General features: G+C 40.7%; 1 protein-coding gene across 2 annotated transcripts; it reads left to right on the forward strand.

Moving 5' to 3' along the window:
• The first annotated feature begins 12897 nt into the window (after positions 1-12897).
• Positions 12898-18634, forward strand: LOC147888741 (BTB/POZ domain-containing protein). Of its 2 annotated transcripts, none has more exons than XM_087392232.1 (12): positions 12898-13710; positions 13799-14131; positions 15167-15397; positions 16000-16161; positions 16262-16474; positions 16580-16627; positions 16722-16777; positions 16969-17164; positions 17346-17420; positions 17498-17578; positions 17667-17735; positions 17811-18634. In XM_087392232.1, the coding sequence occupies exons 1-12, from the start codon at positions 12976-12978 to the stop codon at positions 18030-18032; spliced, it is 2421 nt and encodes an 806-aa protein (XP_087248358.1). In that variant the 5' UTR covers positions 12898-12975; the 3' UTR covers positions 18033-18634. The 2 variants fall into 2 exon arrangements, with proteins under 2 accessions (XP_087248358.1, XP_087248359.1); XM_087392233.1 differs by having other exon boundaries at positions 17814-18632.
• The last annotated feature ends 2422 nt before the right edge of the window (positions 18635-21056 follow it).

Here is a 21056-nt window from a genome sequence, read left to right on the forward strand (position 1 = left end):
TAATGTTTTCTCAGCTATGTGACTAGATAGTGTCCTTTGATCCACGCCAAGGACCATAATGTGAGACGAAATATTTCAATTTGACAACTAATGTGAGATGAAAGATTTTGATTAGATCGCCAATGTGAGACTGAAAGATTTTGATTAGTCAACTAATGTGAGACAAAAGATTTCGATTAGACAACTAACGTGAGACGAAAGATTTCAATTAGACAACTAACATGAGACTTGAAGAATGAGAAGGTCGGGCTCAACGAACTCAAAGATTTCGATTAGACAACTAACATGGGATTGAATAATGAGAAGGACGGGCTCAATGAACTCTCTACCTATTTAAGTGCAGTGTAGACACAAATAGAGCCCATTATGAAATCTAGCCCCAAAACTCTGTACACCAATCCACCTACTGCGAATCTATGGCATACCCAAAAGACTTTGGAATGCTTTTGTTCTATCTAAAAACAATGTTGGATGACCTCCTCATCGTAGAAACCGACCCGAAGAAGAAGGAGGGAAATAGCTATGCAAGAAGAACATGCTTCAGTGGTCGTGGGTGTATTACTTGGAGTCGGCACAGACAGTGAATATTAATTTTCCTGGCTATTGTTTTTCCTACTCCTTTTCAATCATCGGACTAGTTTAGGACACATTTAGGACAGTCAACCACCGGGCTGGTTTAGGACATGTTTAGGATAGTCAACCACCGAGCTGGTTTAGGACAGTCATAATTTCAACCATCGGGATGGTTTAGGACACTGTCACAATTTCAACCATTGGACTGGTTTAGCTTGACGGTCTCAACTCCACATTTTAGACAATAACAAGTATATTACTTTTCATTTCTGAATTTCAGAATTAGAAAATAACAATATATTGCTTTTCATTTCTGAATTTTATAATTTCAATCACAATTTATTCAGTAACTGCTTGTTGTTTATCGTGAACCAGCATCGGCGGACTGGTTTAGGACAATCACATTAAGTCCAAGCCATCTCAATCTAGAAATAGTGGTATATGACCCGAATAGCAGGAAATTAAATTTAATGAATTTAAATACTAAGACAATAATTTCAACCACCGGGCTGGTCAATAACTAATGTTTGTTCAACCACGCTGGTTTAGGACAATCACATAACTGGTGATTGAGATGAAGTAGCCACGGTTGCATGATGTTCCAACCAATGTGCTGGTTTAGTAAAATAACAATATATTGCTATTAATTTCTGCTCAACCACGCCACCGGGATGGACAACAACTAATGTCTGTTCAACCACACTGGTTTAGGACAATCACATAACTAGCGATTGAGCTGAACCAGCCTACGGTTGCATGATGTTCCAACCACCGGGTTGGTTTAAGACAATCACATTTAGTCCAAGCCTGGTTTAAGAAGTGAAACAAGTAAACTATCCCAAAGCTCAATTACAAACAACCACCGGGATGGTTTAGGCACCATTGACCTGTGTTGTATCTACCATGTGTACGATGTGCTCCTCAAACACCTTGTTCCCATCTGCTTCTTATAGATGGCCTTCTATTTGGAGAACTCTCGTATTTTTGTGCCAAAACGTCATCACTGTAGCAATGACTTTCGCACTTATATTGTCTCTCCTTTTCTTGCATTCTGTTGAAGCCCACAGACTTCTCGGATCGGGATGATCATGCATTGCTTCTGCTCTACGTTCAACCATTGGAGCCACGTTGGCCCTTCTGATGATTAACATCTTCAACATTGCACGCCCAAGCCATTTCTCCTTTGTTTCAGGGGACACCAACATAGCTAATGTGAGTTGATCTAAGCTGTGCACCCCTTTCACTTTCTATAGGCCATTTCTCATGTTAGAGAGCATCGCGTCTTGGGCGTGCATCTCTCGAGGTATTGGTAGGGTTGTTACTCTATGAACTTTAGGGTGTAGGCTTAAGCTTGTGAAGACTCGAGATTGGTAATCACCTGAATGGCCTGATGTTGCTGCCTCAAATGCTCCCACCAATCGTGACACCATAGCTCGTGTTCTTCGCTCTGATGGTAATAATCGAGTGCATGCATCTACAGCAACCGCTTCTTGCTACTACTTTGCAAGGAGTCTTCTCTCTTCTCGTCGTTTCTCCCTTCGCAAATGTTGCAAAAGTGTCTTTCATTTTGCCGATTCGATACCGTGCCAGCACTTTTCTCGACCCGCATGTTGTTCCTTGTGCCTTGACCTGGATTTTAGCTTTCTTGTCTTGTAGCCTTTGTCTACTTCTCTTGCAAGCCATGGCAAGCTGCATGTTGCCATTGACACCATGGCCATGATCAATCCAAAATAGAACCAGAGAACCTAGGTGGTGAGGCAAGCAAAGAATAGAAGACAACTCACCCGAAAGAAGACAATGGCAAACCAAAGTCTATGCAAGGTCACGTCAAGGTGCGTGTAGGTTGCAGGGGGTGTTTGCAGGGCGAGGGCAACTTGCAAGTACTTAATCTTCCAAGATTTGATGGGCGAGAAATGTGAAATTTTGAAATTCGTTGGAGTAGCAAAATTTCAGCCCCGCTGGTTTCCCCCCTCCAACGATACACGTCAGCAGAATTGGATATCCCAAACAAGTGCAATGTGGCCTAAAATGCTTCAAAACACAAATACGCCAAAGGGAACACTATCAGGTTTGATCCTATGTACTATTAAATGTAATGACCTTTGGCATGCTTATGAGCCATATAGCAAGCACGTGCATGGAAAAAGAAACAATTCAAAATTGTAAATAATGTTGGATTTATTAAAAGATCTTTTCACATGCAGAAATTGCACTTTTCCAACTTCTTCCATTTTAGGGTAAATCTAAATACCAATACCAACAACTATCAATGTTTTAAGACCACCATGCAGTAGTCCCACTAGTTTGGATTCCAAAATTTCAATCCGTTTTGGTTTTCAACAAATCCAAAAAAAAAAATGGAGCGTGCCCTCAAATGGGTATGTATCACTTTAGCACAAAATTGGAGGCCCATTAACCCATGCCTAATGTTCTTATTTAGGTGTGTCCTTGGGTTGAGGAGAAGCTCACATAGTGTACTTTTGAATGATTACTTGGTTGCATGTATGTATAGAACAAAATTTTGATGTTTTTGAATAAATTGCTATATCCTATAGTCTTCAAGATGCATGCTTCACATGTAACATAGCACTTGTAATGCTTTAACAATCTTGTTCCAAATACTTATTCCATAATTTTTTGCTCTTATGTTCAAGTTTGGAATGTGTACTACAACTTGAAGAAAAATCTTGCCAAATTCCGTTGAGCAATGCAAAGTTATGGGTCATGCAAGATACCTATAAACAGAAAAGTCCCTGAATCTCATAAAAAATGGCTACACCCAAGCAAACAATGACCTAACAATTTAGCCCGCCTTAGAAATCCATCAATCCACACTGAATCAAAGACTAAAAAGGCACCAAACTCTATAACTTTATACATAATTTTATATACGATTGAAAAAAATTATATATACCAATAGATGATGAATCATACATGAACAAAGATCTAGAATATGTTTCATATTGTTTACTTCATCAAAATTGAAGTAAATATGTTGATCCATGTAAATTGTTTGTGGAATGAAAACTTCATTTTCAAGGGATGTAATGTGAAAATTATCTATCTTTTATGTTGTAAGCAAAAAGGTTCATTGAGCTTGGAAAAAATTCATAGGGTGGAGTTTGATCCTTCACACCCCATGACACACACTTGGTCGTGGTCTTTTGTAGTTGCATTGCAATCTCCGCGTATTTTTTTGCATGTCATTTTTAAGTTATTGGAGTATCCTAGTATGTCTTTTCAATTTTGATTTGGCATGTGTGTGTGTGCGTGCACGCGCGTGTGTCTTCCAACATTAGAATAAGTTATGTCCGTCTTGTTGCGGACACTTGCAATGTCCCGACCGACATGCGGCTCTGTGTGTGTGTGTGTGTGTGTGTGTGTGTGTGTGTGTGTGTGTGTGTGTGTGTGTGTGTGTGTGTGTGTGTGTGTGTACCTTCCATGCATCCAACAAGCTATTTAAATTAATTTAGGTGAGTTGAGTTATTTTATAATTGAACCACATTAGGTGTCATTATTGGCTACCTAATTTGTGGTTATCATGATGAGCACCTATTTGCTTACCTAGTATTGCTTTTATTTTTTGTGGGTCTCATCGGGTCTCATCTGGCCATTGTAAACTTCTTCGATAGCAATTTTTCCATTGTTTTTACCAGTCGTGGTATTTGGAACCATTTGTATGGAATTCTTTTAGTAGTTTACAAATTTGTTTTGTCATCTCTCTTTCATCATTGCATATGTATAGAACTAGTTGAATCTATGATATTATGACCTTATATGAATATGAGCTAGGTTGATTTGATTGTTTCCATATGAATTTTGTTATTTTAAATGGTAACTTATCTTTTTTTGTCATACTTCATGATAAAATATGTTCTGAAGCTAACTGACATGACATATAATTACGTATTTAGAAATGTTGTTTGAGTTCCAAAGATTTTCCCTTTCTGATTCTGGGCAAAGTTTGTTGTTTCTAATTTGATATTCATAAAGTTTGTTGGATATATCGAGAAACGGTTATCCTTGGATACATTTGTTAACTTGTTAAAGAGTGCTAGTGCATTTGCTACATTGATCAGACATATGTCATCCAATGAATCTGAATGAATGTTGGAGAAAATTTTATCAGATCCCATCTACCAATCATCATCAAATTTTTTTTAAATGTGAATTCAAAGTAAAAGAGGTAAAGATTACACCATATAGGTTAGCACGAGAATCCCATCGATAATCTTCTTACTTGCTTCCATACTTTATCTCCCAAACTTATGAGCATGTTTTCAATTAGCCAGTTTGTTGTGTTTATGATGTCATGTTTTTCAAACTTCAAACCCACTTTATCAAATTTACTTGTGTCACTTGGTAGAAGTATGTACTTCTTCACATTGGATTTTTGTACCACATTTTCAAACAACTTCTTTATAGAGATGTTTTCTAATATTCCATTCACAATAGTATATGAAAATATAGTAATTGAGATTTTTCATGTTTTGCAAAACCAATAAGACCATGTGGTAGAAGAATAATACCTCTAACTCCGTCCTCGCGATCATTCTGAGTCTGCAGTAATTTCCACAATTGTAGCACTGACCTAAGTCATCATCATCAGATAAAGCATATTTCTTTGATGTAAGATGGAGTGTTTTTCTTTGGTTTGTATTTCCAGCCAATGGTTGCAAGGGCTCTCCCATATCCCTTGCCATAGTATGCCGGCTTTGGGCAAAAAGGTGTTTTTTCTTTTCCCATCAGGTCGTCCTCGAAAAAAGTGATGTGTCTAGCAGGCATAAGGATCTTTTGTATAACTTGGATTTCGTTTGCATCCACCCCAGGAAAGAAATTTGCATGTTGGTCTGGACAAAGATTTTTTAGTCCTTGTTTTATGAATTGTTGGAACTACATAAAGACTATCGATGCCTTCACTATTGGTCATGCATCATTCACAAACCACATGATCAGCATCATCATTTTGAATTTTTTTGATTCATATCATCAAGGAATTCACGTTATTCAACAAGAATCATGCTGCAGGGTCAAACCATAGAATGTATGATTTGCATCTCGTTGTTTTTGGGCAAAGGCACTTTATATATGGAAGTAGAAAGTTTGATGTTTCATCCAGATATGTCTTTTCTTTTTGCCCACTTTCTACCTTGCAAGTTGTGACTCGTGAGAACATGCCATATGGACATTCACATCAATCAGCATTGAAATGGCTCATATTAAAGCCTGTTGTGAGAACTGCAAGCTCATCGGTCATGTATTCTTGCACCTTTGCTAAATCTTTGTAGTGATCTTTAAATTCTCTTCCTTATTTTTTGAAGAGTCCCACATGTTAATAGAAATTGTGCTAGGAATGAGTAATGACCAAATCTCCATGCTTTGTTATTAACCAATGCTAAATTTATTTCCATCTGTCGCTCAGGAGTATAAGGGTTTGCATAGGGAATTCCGCTAACCTTTAATGGTGAGCCATCGAGAGGTGGCGGAATATCGTGTATTTGTGTAATAATATCTCTTTCTTCTTGAGTGAGATCATCCATACCTATTAGGCTATGAGTGCCCACTGGACAAGGAGATGTGTCTCCAAATAATCTCTCTTTTCTTGAATATGTAGAGGCCATGTCCTTTACTCCATGGCCCTTTCGGAAAACCTTTCCATTAACTGGGGAGTTCTAATCATAATTTTTTTTTTGGTTTCTCATCTTCCATTATCAACTCTTCAAGTTGATTTTGAATTTGCACTAGCTTTATGAGTGAAGATTTTTATCTGTGTGATACAAGTGCCATAGTTTGCACCAATCTTCTATTCGTGCAGAAGGTGCCATGTGTTCATTGGGTATAGGGTGTCCCTAAGCCCCGCCCCCTAGCCATGCAATAGAGCCTCTCTCTCGTCCCAAAAAGTCCCGAGAGGTATGAGAGAGAGAGGACAATGAGGCTTTTATATCCAAGGCCTCCCAATCCACACATATGCTTATGGCATTACTCCCATTAAATCTACGTGTCACAACCGTGGGCTCCCTTTCAAATACATCATGCTCCGAACCAACCATGCTCAAGTGAGGGGTGAAGGCCACCACCTCCAACATCTTCTACTACTAGTTGAGCAAGTAGCAATAGTGGAGATTCAAGGTCATTTTTGAAAGTTTTTAAGACAAGCTCTTGGACTTTCTTATGAAACTCTAGGTTTGATATATGATGAGATTAAGAACACCTAGACACCTAGGAAAGGGGTCGGTAAATGCGTATCATACCCCAAAGACATCAAATTCGCATGCCAACCATGACACTGCATACATGTGCATTTATTTTAGTTTCTTGGTTTGTTTATTATTTTTTCAAAAAATCATTTGTCTTACTGCAAGAGCGGGTACCTCTATGAAGTTGGTAACCTTTGTGTGTGTGTTTACAAGAAATATGCAAACCAATATGTAAACTATTGAACTTTAATTCAACTTATTGATTTAATACAAATCAAATTCTAAGCATCACGTTGTATAATAATACAATGCTTCAAATTATCATCCGGTATTTCAATTGAATGGTAAATTTGTTTTTCTAATACTGTCTTTAAAGAAATTTCCAAAAACCTAGATATCAATCAAAATAATAGTAGTGATATAAATACCCCATTATACTCGTCAATCTTTGTGAAATTTGACATATTCATTGAAGGCGAGACACTAAACTGCCATCATTCAACATAACATTTTGTTAGAACAATAGGAATGTTTAGAATGCATCTCCCTAGTCGTTATCCATGTCACAACTAAATATCACAAAATTCACACATAACGATCTTACGTCTAGTGAACATCTATTTGATTTCGTCTTGTCATGTGATTCGACCTTGCAATGAAATAATTCTAAGGATGCCCAATTCTATGCGTCATCAAATGTACCTTGTCCAATGCCATTTTGTTGTTTGATTTGATCTAGAAGTTGGTGAGTGTAGTGTCACCACTGGATAAGATGTATTTTCTAATATGACATCACATCTATTGTTCAACTGTATTTTCAATGGCAAATGCTCATATAAAAGTATCTTTTGAACTAATGACTAAAGGGCAAGAGAGATGGTCAGCCCAACGATAGGAAAATCAACAAATATGCACGGAACTACAACTATCACAATAGATTAAAACAGTACGCATGCAATGACCAAAACGACTACATCTTTAACCTATTAACCATGGACAAAGGGGAAAAAAAAAGCAAGGACATGTGGCAGCTTAGAAGAGAAGAGGTTGCCACATGTCACAAAGAAGGAGCTCTTGGATGGAGGTTGGGAGAGGGGAGGAGGTGAAAAGACAAGAGGCAAGTCTGGGAGGAAGGAGGAGATAAAAGGTCAATGGAAAGGAGGAGATGGAAGTTCACCTTTGGGAGGAAGGAGGAGATGGAAGGTTAATGGAATTAAAGGAAGAGATAAAGCCATGGATTAAGACTTAGCCGATGGAATTAAAGGAGGAGATGGAAGGTCGATGGAATTAATTACAGGAGGAGATGGAATTAAAGAAGGAGATAAAGCCATGGGTTAAGACTTAGCCAAAATTTCAAAAGCCAATCCAAGTATGCAAGGTTAATTGATTAGCAATTTAAGAACCAATCAATGCATGTGCCAAAAGGAGCTCTCTCTCTCTCTCTCTTCTGCAGCAATGCGTGGGTTGCATACTAGTACAGACTAACCACGTCAAAAAACCAACAAATGAAAACACGATGAAATGCAAGCACCTAAAGGACGACATAAAGATAGGTGCAGATATGAAAGACACGCCAATAAGGACTGAAGAAAGAGAGACTCAGACAACGAAAAAATGAACATGACCACATCACCTAAACAGAAAAAATGAAAGGTAGACCATAATTAAAACATGAGGTCACCCACGGTATTGGAGAGAGTCAAGCAACTATTGAGCCGATGAAGTCATGCATGGGACTGCTAGAACTTAGCGGGAAGAAACCTTTCACTACCAAACCTTCAGCATTGCTGTCACAGCACCAGACCACCACCTTGAAGAATCGACGAGAGTTCTCTAAGGAAACAAGGTATCTAGCCTCGAGAAGGAGAGGAGAACGAGCAGACTAGGGAAGAATGTGAACCAAGGCGCAATCATGTCCATTGGGTAGCCGCCAGAAGAAACCGTATATAGACGAAAGAAGAGTAAAGTCGGGTAAGAGAGGCTTGATTAGAGAACACGAAGGATGCATGAGGTGCCATGAACTAGCAGCGGGGGGGAAGAAGGAGACCAATGCCAGCTCGTAGAATCAGAAAAAGGAGCAACCCACGAACTTAGCAGTAATCGCCTAGGCTCGGAGGCAAAGAAGACCCCTTGGAAGTAAGAGCTCATGCGAGGAGCTTTGGATGTTGCCTCAGCAGGAAATGAGCAGGGCAAAGGCAAAAGGTGACCACCAAAAGAGAGCTGGGGGCCCTGTAAGAAGCTCGCACAAAACCTCAAGAGCAGAGGCAAAACATGCTAGAGACATGAGTTGAAGCAAATGAACGTTTATAGAGCAGCATGAAGAGAGCCACGGCAAACCGGCCTACCAATTAATTCCTAGCAAAGAATTAAGCACTCCTAACTGCAGCCAAACCACCAGAATCAAATGTGCCAAAGAGAGGACATGTACTATCCATCGACGAACTAAGTCAAGGGAAAATTATCCATTAGACCCCTCTAGAGCAGCATCTAAAGCAAAGGTGAAAATTAACTCCATGCACCTCTAGCTATTCAAGCTAGTACTCAACCACTACATTGTCGAACACCCATAGGTGGTGTGTAGGGCTCTAATATATCTTCCAATCGGGCTCACCTTCCATCGATTGGTGCTAGTCTCATGGGTGCACCTAGCCTAATTGGCAAGCAAGTTCCATCCATTTTTTACCTGCCTCCTATCATAGGTAGGTCTTCTTCATCTGATTCTAGTTCCAAGGCTCATCTTGCCTCACGACTCAGTGGATGCTCCCTAGGTTGATGGTTATACTCTTGGCTTGGATTATGGAGGACTTGTCAGATGACTCAAAATCATGGGTTTTTGTGGAGGACTATTCGAAATTTTCATGTCACCACCTTTAGGACTCTCCCATGAAAAGCCCCTTGGGATGTCTTGGATGAAACTTAGGGATTGGATCACTCTAGACGTTGAGCAAACCATAATCTTTTACTATTACACATAGAAGTTCACCAAAGATCCACAGCATAGACTTTTTTTAAAAAGAAACTAGAAGATCATTGCTTTTTTGCCTAAACGATAAAAGATGCATAATATTAACGATTGAAAATCAAAAGCAAATACAAATCAATCATTAGTTAGTCATACACACAATTCTAGTGTACATGAAATTCTGGGCTAATTTCTTTGTCTTAAGCTTAAACCTCATTGGTAATAATTAGAAGCTCCACACAAAGCTCACCTATATATGGCTAAAGAAACGACTCTAAAAATAGCCCCCTAAAAACTTTATCACGTCGATCGCAAAGAAAGAAATAGGAATGCAATTAGACTTGCCATTCCCATTAAAAATCCAAAAACTGTTTGAGGGATAAATTCTTTCTTTGCTCATCAAGAATTTACTCAAACGATTTAGTCCTTTTTAACTACAAATCTTAATACCGTTATCGAAACTCCGGCTAACAACTTAGCCCGCCTAAGAAATCCATCAATCCATGAAGAATCAAAGGCTAAATCCTTTTAAAAGGCACCAAACTCTATAAGTTTATATCAACTTTATATACGGTTGCCAAAAACAAAACCACTAGATAATGGTATATTGTATGAATTTCATCACCCATAAGGACATGAAGAAAATCATACATGAACGCGAGGCATAATACTAAACATCTAGAATATGTTTCATAGTTTTTACTTCACCAAAATTCAAGTAAATATTTGATCCACGTAAATTGTTTGTGGAATAAAAACTTCATTTTCAACGGACGTAATGTGAAAATTATCTGCCTTTTGTGTTGTAATAAGAAATGTTCATTGAACTTTGCAAAAAATCATAGGGTAGAGTCTGATCCTTCACATGCCATGACACACACTCGGTCATGGTCTTTTGTAGTTGCATTGCAATCTCCACATTTTTTCTGCATACCATTTTGAAGTTAGTATAGTATCCTGGTATGTCTTTTCAATTTTTATTTTTGCATGCATGCGCGTGCACGTGTGTGTGTGCGTGTGCGTGTGTGTGTGCGTGTGTGTGTGTGTGTGTGCGTGTGTGTGTGTGAAACATATATAACAACCTAAAATCACAATGAATATCAAGAAGTGAATTTTGAACAGGACAGATGTGGACATACTTAAGAGGTCACCTCTTGGATTGAATTTTTCTCATTTCATGGACTTCCTCCAAAATAGAGGCATGGAGACTCATCCTAAAGTTCCCACACCTAATTGATCCATGTGGCTTACTCGCTATTCCTATTTCTTGCCAACGTCACCCACATGGCTTGCCAGTTGCCCAAACCACACAATCCTCTCGCTCTCATATTGCCCCTTCCTTGGTCTTGTTGTTGCCGTCATCTCCCTTCTTCATGTTTTCTTGGCCCATCTTTGTCTCCTTTCTTGGCTCACCTATGTCTCCTTTCGTCGTGTTTTCTTGGCCCATTTGCCTTTTTTTGACAAATAAAATAAGTATGGTCCACATATGTGCTAGTTCAACAAAAAATGGAAATTTAAATAATTGTATTATGCAACATAAGCAAGAGGTGCCCATCCTCTCTTCGAGTTATTTATATTTAGTATTACCCCAACCCCTTTACCTCTACAAAACGATGCCTTACATCAGCTCAAAGAAATAGACCTACATTGGCGATTGGAGGTATTGTGTGTAAGCAAGCTATTCCAAGCATGATTATGCCCCTCTTGCAAATAAACAAGGTAAGTATGATTCGATAGTGCGGGTTGAAAGGTAAGATGCGTTAATCATGCATAATTAAGTGCTTATTTGTGGAATTACCTTACTTGTGGAATTACTTGAATGAGATAAATAGGGAAGTCAAGAGCAAGTTGTGAGCCATTTTCCCAAAAAGGACTCATGTCCCTTTCGCTAGTGTCAAAATCAAGAGAGAGGCCTACAATGAAAGCATAATGGGAGCGTTTGTAGAGTTACACCTTAGATTTTATGGAGGCATGGCGAGTTGTGACACAATGATGCATGTTCGGCATGGTAAAGCTATAAAATTCAAAGGGGCAATGATAGACTTTGAAAGATACCTTGGATATATGCAAGTGTGGTGGGGTATAAAAATTTGGATGGCGATGGCGGTTGGAGGTAGGGATTTGGGAATTAGAGTGTTTACACACCAGCTGCCCAAAGTTGGACAGTAGGGTTTGTGGGAGGAGTTGGACGGACGTTGCAAAATATCCTCGGATGTGTAAAAGTAGGATAGGCAAAATCGCAAAGGTACGGTAGACTAAATCTTGGGCATCCAAACTACCTCGTCCATCTTGGACCATGAACCCCATACATTAAAACTTGCTGATAGATATAGGAACCGTTGTGGATTTTCCCCCATTCGTCAGTTTAGACCAGGTGGACACATAAGGGCATCGATTACATCGATTCATGGCAAAAGGCTATTTGAGCTCGAACATGTCCGAAGGAAGTAGAGTTCGTCTCTAACCCCCCCCCCCCCCCTCCCATTGGTCAAAATACGTTGAACCAATTAGAGGGTTTGGCAGACTGCAATGGCGAATAACCTCTTGGAAGGACGTGTTAAAGGTGTCATAAGCAAATGATGTGTCTCGTTTGAGCATCATAGTGATGATTGTCTTGTTTGAGCATCATAGAGGCGGTGGCAGTCCTCCAAGAAGGAGGCTTCGGCTCCTGGACAACTGATGAACCCAGCCTAGGGGTGTTTAGACAGTGTTGCATGCCAATGGTGCATTAGATGCATCTGGGCCAAATGGGCGTCGAGCAATCTTGCTCGTCAAGGATCCATGTTGCCGATGGTCACTCTAGGGGCCACGATTCTTGATGTTTGCTTGGGAGGGAAGGAGGGGAGATCTAGAAAATGATGGCCATGGTGTATACACTGTAAAGCTCAAGTAGTGAGATCCAGATGCGAATATTTGATGCAAGTGGGTGCGTTGACCTGGATGGGACAGGTGTGAGGCGGGCATGAAGGGAAGCCACATGGAAGCCAGGCTGGAATGCATATCTGGTGGAAGGACGGAATGCTGACATGGAGGCAAGGGAAGAGGCAGGGTGTAAGCCAGCGTGGAAGGCAATGAAGGCGATGAGGCCACGTGGGAGCCAGGTCATCGTCTTCTTCTTCCCTGTATCTGATATCTGATGAAAACTTTGTTGTTGTATATATTTTTTCATTCTGTTGAAGCTTAGCTCTGTGCTATCACTCACACTCACACAAAGCTCTTGCCCTAACCCTAATCGCCATAGCCATGTCCTCCAGTACCTTGCTCGTCGTCCCCCCTTTCGAATGCGCCTGGCTCGTCGATGACGACCTCCTCTTCCCTGAACCTAGCCGTGGTTGCATCGCCTTCGAAGCTTGCGCCGATAACGATGTCACTGTCGTCTTCAAGGAAAAAGCCGGCTCCCAGCACTACCGCACCGATTCCGGCCCCAACTACGCCATCGTCCTCGGTAGCCACCGCAACCGCCGCCTCAAAATCGAGGTCGATGGCTCCGCCGTCGTCGACGTCCCCGGCATGGTTGTCTGCCCCTCGCACTTCGAGCGCTTCTGGATTAGTATCTTCGATGGCCTCATCACCGTCGGTAAAGGCGATCCTGGCAAGGGGATCTTCTTTCAATGGGCCGACTCCAATCCTAATCGCAAAGTTCGGTACGTTGGCCTCAGCAGCTGGGATAAGCATGTTGGCTATAGGAACATCAGGGTGCTGCCATATGCAAGGAGTGTTCCCTTTTCGGCTACGCTTGATCATCACTCAATCACTTCGGGGCTCGCGCAGTTTCTCGAGAATCCGGTGCTCTCCGATTTGCGGTTCCGTGTAGGAACAGATCAAAGAATTGTACCAGCTCATAGGCTTGTGTTGGCTTGCTGTTGTACTAAGTTTCCAGGAAGTTTCCAGATTGTGGACGATGTGATTATGCTTCCTTCAGTTGTATATCCCGTCTTACACGCTTTACTTCGGTTCTTTTACACGGGTCGAACGCAGGTGATTTCTTTTCGCTTTACGATAGCTCCAGGGAAATTTATACGTCTTTGCTGTTAAGAAGTTTCAAGCCGACATTTTTTTTGGGTAGGTGTTTCGACCACATCTAGCGGCCGTGCAAGAGCTTTGTGAAGAATTTGGTGTCGAAACTTTGGCTACCCAATGCGCTGAGCTGCAATCTTCCAGTTTGAACGAGCATGCCAATGGACGGGATGACAGTGTAGTAGTTGTATACAGGTCCGCTGGGGGATTCGGAGACCCTCAATTGGGCTTTTCAGCTGACATTCCAATAGATTCTTCAAAACTAAGGGATCTTTTTGTGAATGGAGAATTTGCTGATGTCGAAATTCTTCTAGACGGATATGATGTCGTCGCTCGGGCACATAGGCTGGTCCTGAGTGCGTGGAGCATTCCTTTTGCAAAGGTATGAGTTGCATTTTAATCCAGATTCCCGGTACGACTTGTTTTGTGAAGCTTCTAAAATGGTTTTTCTCAGGAGTAAAGCCTTAAGCATTTTGTGGGAGTTATGGTCTGCTACACGCTTAGAGAATGTGACTGAAGAGATGAGGGCTGGATGAATATTCGGCGGTAGAGGTTAGAATGGATCCTTCCAAGATAGGGCGCCCAGTGTACGATGATTACTTTAGGATTGACACTTACATAGAATGAGACCCGATGTAGAGTTTTTATGTAATTTCAACTTGACGTGTCACGACATCGCTAGTTATAATCAAGGTACTCGTATGTGAAGTAATCACGCAATTATGCCTACATGTTAACGTGATTGCAAGTTATGAGAGAAGTGTTCTTAAACTTTGTGTGTGTTGCAATTTGGATAATAAGGTTTGGTCGTATAGTTCTCTCCTTTTGTACCATAACATAACATGAGATATGGATATATCAATTAGTGCTTCAAGTAATGCAGACATTTACTATGGGGATAGAGGCTGCGATCCAATTGATGCACAATGGCTTAGGCTTTGTGCTCCTTTTTTGTAAGACTGTCACTTAGGGGTGTCATTGGCTAAGTTCCAAAGATGTGGTTTACACTGTCATTTTCAATATACTTGGCTTAGTTTAATCTGATAGCAAAGGAGGGCTTATACTAGTCATTTGAAGTCTCAGTCAGTTGCCGCAATCTATAGGTCTTACGATAAGTTGATGTCTAGTTTTTGCAATTAAAATATGCAGTTATTGCGATTTCCAGCATGACATCAGGGCTGCCACAATTTGTATCAAGCTATGTATTCTGTGTCATGCTGTGTTAAGTTTATGGAAGGTCTCATGCATGGCTGAAAGCAAGGCTCTGCTGCCATCTTGAAAGAGTGGCTTTGTAGTATCAAAATGAGCCTTTCTTTTATCTTAACAGGCATGTCTTCGGCCCTGTTCTGTACAGTTTTAGTCCTTTATCTTGAGATGAGATTACTTTTTGATGCTACTTTCTGTATGTTCCTTGCAGATGTTTAGCAATGGAATGTGGGAAAGCAACATGGCCAAGATCAACATTAGAGATGTGCAACCAGATGTGTTCTTGGCTATGCTTGGCTTCATGTACACGGTTAATCTTGATTTGAGTGGGAGGGATGATATTGAATCCTGGTTGCTATCTCTCCTGCTACTTGCTGATCAGTTTAATATTCCTCTACTCCAGCAGGCCTGCACACAGCAATTACTTGAATTTCTCTCAGAGGTGTCCATTCATTTTTTCTTTTGTAGCATAAATGAAAGATTCTTAGACTTTGTTCATCTTTCATGTCATTTCTTCCAACTCATTATCATTAAGGTTTGTAAAAGCAATTTTTGAGCACAGGATGTAGAGCTTATTACCTATCCTACAAACATGTCTCAAAAATTGCTATATATGTCTGTCAATGGCAAAATGGAGAGGACTTGATAAGTTGTGAATGAGGAGTCTTATATTTAGTGTGCAGCTGTGTCCTTTGGACACTGTAGCTTGGTGTATCTTGTTTTGAGCTCTTCTGCAATGTCTTTGTTTTCTGGAAAATGTCTGAGGTAACTTAATGCTTCAGGTTAAGGTTTGCCCCAATGTGAATCCTCAAGAAGCAAACGATACATATTATGGCTGCTAGTGGTTGACTTGATGTGCTTTTTTACATAACCTGCAGGGTTGCCGTGGTCATCTCGAATCAACGTCTTCACCAGCCTATTTGTCCTGCAAATTTGGTTGAGGAGATTTTGGAGCTCCACAAAATGCCGACTGCTACACTGCTGATAGCAGTGTTAATTTGAGTCGAGGACTCAAATGCTGACCAAATCTTTTCTGCGGTGCAGGAATGTGTGTGTCCAATTCTGCAGGTGGCTTCTTCCTTGCAAGCTTGCGAGTCACTGCAAGATGCATGCGTGGAGTTTTTTGCCAAGCATTTTGAACGGTGCTTGTCTCATACTATTGAGTTTAAGGAGCTGGATTTTTCAACATTCAAGAAAATCCTTCAGGTGTGTTGATCTCTTTAATCTTATGTTTGAAGCTCTTTGAAGTTGTTAACCGTGTTCTCTTGTTTGACAAATTCACAGGCTAAACGTGTGTTAATTTCAGGCTCCAGATCTGTGTGTAACGTCAGAAGAGAGGGTGCTTAATGCTACTGTTCTGTGGGCCTCTAGTGTTGGTGAAGTCAATGGATGGAGGCAGGCGTGTGATTACCTCAAGGAACAGAATGTACTTGCTTTGTTTGGGGAGCGGTTAGATGGTTTGAATGAGATGCTTTCTTATGTCCGTTTTGCTCTTCTTCCATTGTCACTGCTTCAAGAGGTGAAAGATGGGTTGTTGTAACAAATTTTGTTTTGTCTTCAGCTTGAATATTGTTCTTCTTTTTCTTGTAAAAAAAGGCTCACCATTTAAAGCTTCCTGTTTCAGCTGGAGTCTTGCACTCTCTGTTTCCATGTTCCCAGATTAAAAGAGTTGGTGAGCATTTTTTGGTGACAAACAGATCGCTTTCAGGAATAATGTGGCTTTGCTCTTTTTAAGTTTCCAATTGACATAAGCACGTGGCCTGCAGGTTAGGGAGGCGTTGGAGTACCTTGCACCTGAGAAAGACTCCACTTGCTGTCAGGAGTAAGTTATGCTTGCTTGTGTAGTAGTTACTCTCTGACATGGATATACAAACGCTAGTCCAACTGTTCTGTCAGCTGGTACAGAGCAGAATCTTTTTCAGAGTTTTTAAAGCTCAACGTAGCATAATGACATCATGTGCCAGTGATGCTAGCAAGCAGTCTGCTTCAACTGCATTGAATCGCACATGGCAGGGGTTTCTCTATATCCATTAGTGTCAACAGACAAGATAGGCTCGTACAATTTTCCAAGAACAGTCTCAGGTTCAGCCATCGCTCTTCCAAGTTGAAAGAACTCCTGTACATCTGTGATGGTGATCGTAATGGTGTCATTTATTTTGCTGGAACATCTTATGGTGCTCATCCCTGGATGAACCCTGCTTTATTAAAGGTATTTGACACATATTTTGGGCAGTCATAGGGTCATGTGGTTTTACTATCATGTCTTTGTTTGGGATTCATAGATGTCCTCCAGATTCTTAGTAGGGAACCTGTCAAATGTTTATCTAAGGAGCCCTTTTGGAAAAAAGACAGCATTATGAACGTTGATTTTGCTATGGCAATTCATGCAGAATATTTCTGTCATTGCCAGCAGCCCTCCTTCACGATATACGGATTCAAAATCCTTGGTTTCAAGACAATATCAGGTTTCTATCATTATGTGTCTAATTACTGGAAACAGACCTATGGTATTTTGCAGTTGAAAATTGAATTTTAATTGCAGGGCACTTCATTTGCGGGGCCATGCTTCGAAGGAGGGCGCCCATCTGCTTGGTGGAAAATTGATCTTGGGGAGGATCATCAGGTAATTATTTGATGATGCATATCTACATACTTGCACAGCAAGCAATTGATGATATTTCCCTTCTAAGGAAATGTTGGGTGGTGAGCAGCTTATGTGCAATCACTATACTATAAGACAAGATGGTTCTAAGAACTACATTAGATCCTGGAGTCTACAGGTATGTCGAAGCTTTATTACTTTCATTTCTAGATCTCTTTGTAAATGCAGGTGCTGACAGTACACACTTTCTCAGCAGGGGTCTAGAGATGGTGAGCAGTGGCTGGATTTGAAGGTCCATTATCATGCGGAAATTCTCTCTCAGTCTGGGCAGTATGCTTCCTTTCCTGTTCATTGTGCACATGCTCTCATACCTTTCAGGTTTTTCCGGATACTTCTCACAGGGCCAACAACAAGCAATTCTCATCCATGGAATCTGTGTTTATGCTACCTAGAGTTGTATGGTTATTTCCAGTAGCAGACCAAGCACGTGGTTGAATGGCAACTGGCAAATCACATATTTATGCCAATACTTGGTGCTGCATGGAGGACAGCTCTTGAGCTGTCAAAGCAAATCATCAATATGATACTAAATGCCTGATGGAGGGTTAGTTTGTAAAATATTGTACATAACTTTCCTGAGGTCTGTTGTTATCAGCCAGGTTTGTCTAAAGGCACACACGAGGCGGACAACAAACAAGTCTTGTCCTTGGAATTGACGATATAGTACTGTCTCTACTTACATGGGGGGTCAAACATTTGGACTTGTTGAATAGGTCGATGGGATGCTATGTGAAGCATGGGGTATGTCTTTCGGTTTCTGATTTGAAGATGCTAGAGAGAACATGGGGTCTGCTATTGCTCTCGAATTTCTACTTTGCTAGGCTAGGAAGCTTCATTCAAGCATTTGATATGCTGACTTTGTCCGAATCTGGGCATTTTGCAATGGTGTTGCTGTGTAACTTACATTCTTGGACTTGTTCCATTTTTTAGCATCGTTTTGGTTTGGCAATGGTGGCTTATTTCCCTTTGGGATGGTGAAATTTTGAATACTGGAACTGGATGTCTAAGTTGGATTGAAAGCCTGACTAAAGAATGGTTTTGGTTTGGCAATGGTGGCTTATTTCCCTTTGGGATGGTGAAAATTTGAATACTGGAACTGGATGTCTAAGTTGGATTGTAAGGCTGACTAAAGAATGGTATTATTCTCTGAGAATGGCATTTTGTTGGCTTAGTATGACATTTTTGCTTTAGAATAACTGGTCAATATTGACACAATTTTTTCCTATAAATGCCAAGCTCCAGATAAGCATTATGGGTAAGCATCTGAGGGAAAGAAGCAGGTTTGTCTTGTGCTTGTTTGTAAAATGAAACAGCAGGTTAATGAAACAGCAGGTTCTTTTCAAGCATATGAAGGGAGTAGACGCTATGTTAGCACTAACTATTGTGGGCGCCAAGGTTAGCTATTGCATCCCCCAATTTCCATGGGTTGCCTCTATCCCTTTTGATGCATGAGACCATAGTAGGGCCCCGATTACATCATGGTAAAAAGAACATGTCAAATCATGACTACCCACATAGGGTCAGGTTACAAACAACTTTGACCATGTAGGGTCAGGTTGATAGATGTAGGTGTCTACATTACAGTACATGATTATGATGGTTAATGCTAGTTTCTAGCATGTTGCATATCGTTGGGTTAGTTGTCCTCACCTCATGCCAAATCCACCAATCATGATGAGCCATTTTTTTGCCAACTTTTGCAAGGTTTCCATGCTTGTACAATTCATAGCCTAACGTTGCTCACACAATCCTTTGCCCATTGCCACATGTGTTCTAGCTTTGATACCATTGACATCGGGTATGAGATCCACACTCCAGTCTAGCCCTTAGCTTCAACGCCCAAAAGAGTTGGTTGGGGTGATGAGGAGAGTATGTCCTTCATTATATAAAATCCATATTGATAGGAATGTCCCTAGGTCTTTGCCTAGATTATCGAAGTCCTATTAAGCCCTCATTGTTCCCCATCTTACCATAATTGAACCCTAGAATTCCATGATTATGTTTGATGTTCAAAAAGCGAAATTGGAAAATGTCATATGAAGATTGCTAACCTTTCCCCATGTTTAACTCTTTCCATTTGACTAGACATTCTAGATATATAGTATCTTTCATTAGTAAAGATGCAGGTTCAATGAGTTCAACTAGGACTGTCTGGGTCAAAGCCAAACAGCCAAAAATGCTTTCCAAAAGCAGCACTGGAGAAAAACAAACCCGAAGCCGTTGTTGCAACAGAAGCAAGAAATCCTACCAATCAGGGCAATTCTAGGAGGCATAGACTCCCTCAAGGACAGACATCGTCTACACATGGCAGGTGCAATGTGAGGATGTCCAAAAGGAAAAACCCCAATCAAAAGTTGCCATAACAAGAATTTCTCCCAAAGAGGGAGTTTTGAAACATATCTGTTGCAATCGTTTTCGCAAGCATTGAGGGGTGTGTGCTATAGATGCCATATACGATTGGCATGAGAAGAAATCAGAGGCAACAACAAAACCTTGTACAAAGATGCAACCGTGATGTTAGCTAGCCATACCCCACGACGAACATGATTATCCGAACAAAGAATTCAATCTTTGAGGCGATCACCAACCTCAAGACATGGACTTGGCTAAAAATCCCGGAGCATCTGTGATATTAAATGCCAGAATGGTCTATAGTGCTGTCCCAAAGCATATTGTCTTACTGATGTTGGAAAAGAGATGACCATACCAGTAGGATCATTCTCATCATTCACCTACGAAATTCCTTTAGAGCAATGAAAGTAAGAATGATAGGGTTCTTGCAAAGCCAAAGGAGGCGAGACCAATGAAGGTTCTCAGCACGCAATGAGTTTCTTGCACGAGTATCTCTCCCATTCCATTTAAGTTGGGAAAGTATATGCTTCCAATCAGAAAGTAAGCCCGTACAAACGAACATCCCATTACTTTGCCTTCAATGTGGCCAAACAAAAAGGCCCATTGAGTAGGCTCCCAGTGACCAAAAGCAGAGGAAGGTAAGTGCAAAATCAAATGCCTTATCATACAAATCCATGGCTGATCACCTTGCATAAATTGCAACATCAGTTTCCCTTTGTGAGCTAGAACATGCATGTGTATATTGAGGATATTCAGTCCTCCGTGCATTTTAGGAGAGCGAAGGTGGTCTATTGAAAGAAGCCTCAGGGCTTTGCATGGTTTGGAGATACATGGTAGCAAGCCATTGATTGCACATGCATATGATGCTGATGATTCTTTTTTCTTGCCTCGGAACATAGAGAGGGATCTTTCGTGCCTCATGCATGCTCTATCTTTATATTGGTCTTGTTGTTGATTTGCATGTAAACTTTTAGAAATCAAAACTTCTCCCTCTCCATGACAAAGCTTAGCATCATATTTTATGGCTAGGGGACATACTTTCACCCACCCAGCTTGTGCGCCCATCTTGGCCATATATCCACCACTT

This window comes from Dipteris shenzhenensis, chromosome 21, assembly GCF_047967505.1.
Source record: "Dipteris shenzhenensis isolate YYH24624 ecotype China chromosome 21, Dip_SZ_1.0, whole genome shotgun sequence".
Lineage (NCBI taxonomy): Eukaryota > Viridiplantae > Streptophyta > Polypodiopsida > Gleicheniales > Dipteridaceae > Dipteris > Dipteris shenzhenensis.